Consider the following 6,000-nt stretch of genomic DNA (forward strand, 5'->3'; position numbering starts at 1 on the left):
TTCCTCCATCTCCACCATCCATCCATCCATCCACCCATCCACCCACCCATCCTGCCCGGACGGCAATCAGTGTCCCGGCTCACAGACCTGGTAAGCAGCGTTCGCAGGGCGCCGGCAGCCCCTGCACCTGAGAGTGATGCTGCACCGGTGCCAGTGCCTAGCGCCAGGCCCGCCCTTCCACCTGCACACACTACTTCCCCACCTCCCCCTCACTCCCCCTCGAGCCTCTCCCTGTCTTCCTCCCAGAGTGAGTACCGAGCATGACCCACTCCGACTCTATGCATGGCAGCCAATCAGGGGCTCAGTCGAATGACCTTTCAGGATTTCAGTGCAGGCCTGTGCGTGAGAAGCGCATTTAACAGTTGGTGTTCTGCTGTGAGTAAACAGCGGTTCATTGAGAAAAGTCTGTTGCGTTAAACTACTCCTTTTGTCAGCTTTGTTGGGAACTGAACGTCTGGGGGCGTGTGTGTGTTTAGTGCCTCCTCTGTGCTGCGCCGCAGAGGGATTCATGCATCGTTTGGCTGCTTTTGACCAGTTGTGATGTCTTTAAATACTTGCGGTGACATTGTTTGCAGTGATATCGGCAGATACCTTGTGTGTGCTCATATTACAGTGCGTTTGACACTTGTTCAGGATCTCATGATGAGCAAGGCCTCTATTACATGTGTGTATTCGTTTGAGGCGTAGAAGAAAAGCTTGTTAGTATTAATTTTTTTCTGCATGTGTTCCTCGCTTTAATCCAAATACTTACTGCCGTAAAGCCTATTTCTCCAGCTCATTACACAAACGATAAGACGAGTTGGGATATTTCTTATATCACTTCTTCACCAGTGACAGTATTCTCAGTCTTCACTGCCTTCACCTCAGCATCTGTGTTGCTGCGTTGATGAATTAAAACGATTTAAAAACGAACTCCTCTCCATCTGTCGCTTGCCTCTGATTGACTTGTGTTCCCACTGTCCTCTGCAGCACGCAAACAAGAAATCATCAAGATCACCGAGCAGCTGATCGAGGCCATCAACAATGGAGACTTTGAGGCATACGCGTGAGTCTGCATTTTTGGTGTCTGGCTTGTGTTTGTTTTTTGGGCTTGTGTTCAAGTTAGCATAGTTTGAAGTTCATGTTTAGCTTGTTTAACATGAGCCCGGTCGTTCCTCCTCAGTAAGATCTGCGACCCCGGACTGACCTCGTTTGAGCCAGAGGCGCTGGGCAACCTGGTGGAGGGGATGGATTTCCACAGATTTTACTTTGAGAACCGTAAGTTTTCACTTCTGGTGTCAGACTGTTGCACTGTTTGCCTGTAAATAATGAGATTTTTTATGCCTCCGTGCCGGAGACTTCCAGAGGCAGAGGCGTATTGTTTTGCGGGTTGTCCGTCCGTACGTCTCATTCTCGTGGACACGACACCTCAGTAAGACCTCGACCGAACTTCTTCAAATTTGGCACAAACGTTCACTTGGACTCGAGGACAAACTGATTAGATTTTGGTGGCCAAAGGTCAAAGGTCAAGGTCAAGGTGACCTCAGGAATCAATTTTTAGCTATTACTCAAGACTTCACACAGCAATTACAACAAAATTTCACACAAATTGTTCATATTTAATGTGACTCTGAATAAACAGGGGTGTAACCTGAAACTAGTCTGCGTGGTGGAGGCAGACAACTACGAGACAGCAATTCTAAAAGAAAAAAAAATTTCCTGATCTCATTTATTATTGTTTTATCTTGTTTTAGTGAAAACATACTCGTCTAAATAACAGGGACTCAAAAAGAGAAAAGCTTTTCTCTCATTTAACTGCTGTACACGCAGGAAACATCAAATGAAATGTAGAGAAATTTAACTACTGCTCAGAAAACTAATGGGGGAAAACAATCCACAGCAGCTCCCACACCCACTAAGATTGAGATGATTAGTGTCACGCACTAGTATTTGCTTCACTGTGTAGTGACTGTATGAAACTGCAGATCTTCATTCACACGTATACGAGTGGACACTACAGCGAAGCGTTCAAGCCCTTGAGACAGAGACGCTGCGGGCCCTTGTTTTATTTTTGAAAACTCCGGGGGTTGTGTTGTAGTCTGGACGGGTGCAAACAGAGACTTTTGGAAACGATGACATCACGTTCGCCTCCTGATCCGGTCTTATCGGTCACTACGTATCCTTCCCCAATTTGTCGCGCTCTTATCACGTGAAGAAAACAACTTAACTAATCTTTGCTCCTCATTATAGTGCTTGCTTTAATTAACATGGACTATATTCAAATTAGTGATAATATTATATTAAGTATATTACTCTTCTCCTGACATTGTTTTCACCATCTTTCCAGTTTTGGCTAAGAACAGCAAACCCATTCACACCACCATCCTGAACCCCCACGTCCACCTGATCGGCGAGGACGCCGCCTGCATCGCTTACATCCGCCTGACCCAGTTTGTTGACGGCCAGGGTCGGCCGCGGTCCAGCCAGTCAGAGGAAACTCGCGTTTGGCATCGCAGAGACAGCAAGTGGCAGAACATCCACTTCCACTGCTCAGGCGCACCAGCTGCGCCGCTCCAGTGAGGTACAGACTACAGCACTGGGACGACTGGGAGAAAACAGACAACAGCCGGCGTTCCCCTCAGATCATGTTTATATATTGTATTTGGCTGTTCTTTCAAACTGCAACTTTGGAGAGGAGCGGCAGCTGTTGAGCTTTATGTGTGTTAATGAATACAGCAAAAATGACGAGGAAAGTATAGAGCAGTTGGTTCTTTCACTACCTGTGTTTCCAACGCAGTTTTGCACAAAATAGAAGAAATTTCTTCAGGAAAGTGGACAAAAGACAATTGTGAATGGTCTGTGTTTCCATTGAGTGATGTTATGCAAATAAAGCATAATAATAATAATAATAATAATAAGGTTTTCTCCTCTCATGATATCGTTCCACTTAAACGTGACGATGGGTTTCCGGCCTCATGGTTGGAACTGGCTCCCTGCGGCCTGATGTGGCGGCCGCCTTGTTTTTTTAGTCTGAAAAACCACCTCATGCGAGGATATACGTTTCCGTTACTCGTTTTTAACTTCGTAATTTCAAATTGTATATTAAGAAGGTTTATGCAGGAAGTCGGCAAAAGAAAACCAGTGTGTGTTTCCATGAGCTTTTGCTTTGAGAATAGTCTGAGGGGCTCCCACGCAGTAAATCATTCAAATTACTTTCATGAAAAGTACTTTGCAGACTTGAAAGGTCAACAGAAAATGTGCACCAAAAAATGAAAAAACCACTCCTGCATAAACACCAGAAACCAGGGGGACAAAATGCACCTGCTAGCACCGCTAAAGCTGATTACTAAGTTGTATCTTGTTTAATTTGTATGAAAACTGCAGCGCAGAAAAGACGAGCTTTAGAGGTTCTGGCAGATGTCGGCAGATGTTGTTACTCTCGGACAGACACATTTTAAAGAGTGGGCTACAAACTTTCATGGTCATATATTCAACTTATGTGACACTGTTTTGTTCTCACTCTCAGGTTGAACGCCATAGCTTTGTCTGTGAGGAGTGCTCTGCTGGAAAGAGAGGAGGAGGAGGAGGAGGAGGAGGAGGAGGAGGAGGAAGGGATGAAAGAACAAGTCCAGTGTTGGTTTGGGGACAGGGCTCCTCGCCCTTCATCAGCAAACCCTCCCTCAATGGACGCCCGGCCTCAACCCCCAGCATGCATCTCTTCTTTTAGTACTACTGCCCCCTGTCTGTCACCTGCCCTACAACACCTTCTGACAAACATCAGACAACACCAACTGAACTTCCCCCACCCCCCCACCCCAGCTTCCTCTTCTTCCCTCCGGCACACTGGGTGATTGGTGGGGTTGGGGTTGGAGGGTGGGGGTGGGGTTGGAGGGTGGGGGTGTTTTCAGCACTCGTGTGATTCGGTCTTCCTGTGGTCTTTTCCCCATCCCCACTATTTTTGTGACACCCTCCCTCGTGTCCTCCTGTGAATCCACACTCGTGTGACATAAACACTGCACTAGAAATACAGTATGTAAAGTTTTAAGTAAAATCTATTATTATCATTATTATTATCATTATTATTATTATTATTATTATTATTATTATTAATAAACATTTGCAATTGTATATGTAATTTGTATAATTCAAAATTCTTGATGCCAGTGGTTTCTAGAGTTGAAGGAATTTTTTTTGTTTTGTTTTTCTCTATCTTTTTAAGGAAGCATGTTTTTTCCCCGTATTAACAGTGGCTGTTTTTTATTGTGGCTATTAAGTGGAAAATGATATTGGCAGTTTTTGTAATTTGCTTCTTGTCATGTTAGCTATAATACTTCGCCCAAACTCATGGTCAACTTGTTTTGTTTGTTTGTTTTTGGGTTTTGGTTTTGTTTTGTTTTCTTTGGAAGGGGTGTGCCTGATGGGTGTCGTGCGAAGGTGGAGAGCGAGTCCTTGTATGCGTGTGACTGTGGTCATGTAAGGCAGACACATAGCGTGTGCTAGTGCAAACAATAATGACTGACTGTGCAGTTGGAGGAACCTCTTTGTTTTTCCCTCGTTGCCATGTGAACGGCCGGAGAACGGGTTTGGTTAAGCTCAGCGTCTTCCTGCACCAAAACCTGAATCTATCAACGAACAAAACTAACAGCGTGCAATAAGAGTTTTATCGTGAATTTACTTTTCCATCTCCATGTAAAACGCTGTAATGACCCTGAACAGTGACGTCTAAACAATGAAGCGTCGTCGTGAAGATGCACAAGAAGAAGAAAAACATATCGCTGTCTGTTAGCAGCACTGCTCCCTTCTTTATTTTCTATTGCTGCCACTTGGATCAAAGAAAAAACTTTCTCATTATAAGGAGAAACATTTTCTTGATATAACAAGATACTTAATGTTGTGACATTTTTAGTGAGACAAAATAATATTTCATTATGACAAAATAAGTTGGTGTGTTGTTCTAAAAATAAATTATTTGTATGTTCCATGTTGAAAAGATCCAAAGAGGAAATCTTCCAGCCAGTGACTTAAAGTTGTAATTTTAATTAATTTTTTTGCAGTGAGTTATTTTAAGCCAGATTGTTCTTTGATTAAACACAGTTGCTTCCACTAGGGTAAAGAAAAGTAGGTTTACCATAACAATTCTTTTTTATTATTTATCTGACAGTTATTTTTACAAGACCAAGAAAAGCAATAAATTCTTACATGTGAGCCGTGAAAAAAGTCAGCCTGATAGAGGTAGCATCAATTCTTTTAAATGAGGTGAAGTTTCGCTCCTGTTTTAAAGTAAACTTTGGGTTATTTTTAGTCCTGGACTTGGTTGATCTTTGACCACAGAAACCTCAACAGGTCGAACTGGACACTAAATATAAAAATAATATTGTTTTGTTTTACAACAAAACCATTTTGAAGAAAGTAAAAGACTTCCCGTTGTTAAAATACTCAAATTACTTCTGAACTGAGGGAAATCAACTGATTATAAGTTTGAAAAAGTGTAACACTTAATTTGTGATTAGTGACTTAATTCATCAACATTTTCTATACGTATGTATTTTCCTTCTAAAAGTCCATGAAACTGTTTAGTGCTGAGTAAAACTTGTGAACAGATAAAAGACCAAAAAATAAATAAATCAAAAAAGATCTTTTTGTTACAATTAAATTATTTGGTATGTCATGATGATGTGAAACGTGTCACACAATACTGCAACATAAAAGTATCTTGTTATAATTTCGACATTTCCGGGGGCATATATCCTAAACCTCGCTGACCTCTGACCCCAGAACTCTCAGTCGGCAGTAGTTCAGCCCCCTGCTCCACTGGTTTTTTTTCCAGCTTGTGGTGCTAAAAAGTTGCTAAAAAGTTGCTTGGGGAAGGAGGGGATGCACTGTTGGTGGCTCCTGCTGTTGCTAGGCGATAGCTGAACACCCGCTCTGTGCTCTTTTCCTAAAAGTTGTGATATTTTTAACTTGCTTAAAATCTCAATGCTGTCTGGAACACAACAGCAGGACTTTTTTTTTTTTTTTTTT

At 42.5% G+C, this 6,000-nt stretch overlaps 1 protein-coding gene across 9 annotated transcripts in view; it reads left to right on the plus strand.

Moving 5' to 3' along the window:
• Positions 1–4,331, plus strand: part of camk2b1 (calcium/calmodulin-dependent protein kinase (CaM kinase) II beta 1) — a 69,189-nt gene extending 64,858 nt beyond the window's left edge. For 6 of the 9 annotated variants that reach the window (XM_087176858.1, XM_087176856.1, XM_023417146.2 and 3 more), the window contains 5 exons: positions 71–247; positions 970–1,045; positions 1,163–1,257; positions 2,327–2,560; positions 3,506–4,331. In XM_087176858.1, coding sequence (XP_087032984.1) covers positions 71–247; positions 970–1,045; positions 1,163–1,257; positions 2,327–2,559 — 581 coding nt within the window. In that variant the 3' untranslated portion in view covers position 2,560; positions 3,506–4,331. The remainder of the gene's footprint in view (positions 1–70; positions 248–969; positions 1,046–1,162; positions 1,258–2,326; positions 2,561–3,505) is intronic. The other 3 variants (XM_023417149.2, XM_023417151.2, XM_023417150.2) reach the window with 1 other exon arrangement.
• Positions 4,332–6,000: the final 1,669 nt, after the last annotated feature.

The sequence above is a fragment of the Seriola lalandi genome, unplaced genomic scaffold (assembly GCF_002814215.2).
Source record: "Seriola lalandi dorsalis isolate HSWRI2012SDOR001 ecotype SW California unplaced genomic scaffold, Sedor1 jcf7180002054572, whole genome shotgun sequence".
NCBI classification, from domain to species: Eukaryota; Metazoa; Chordata; class Actinopteri; order Carangiformes; family Carangidae; genus Seriola; species Seriola lalandi.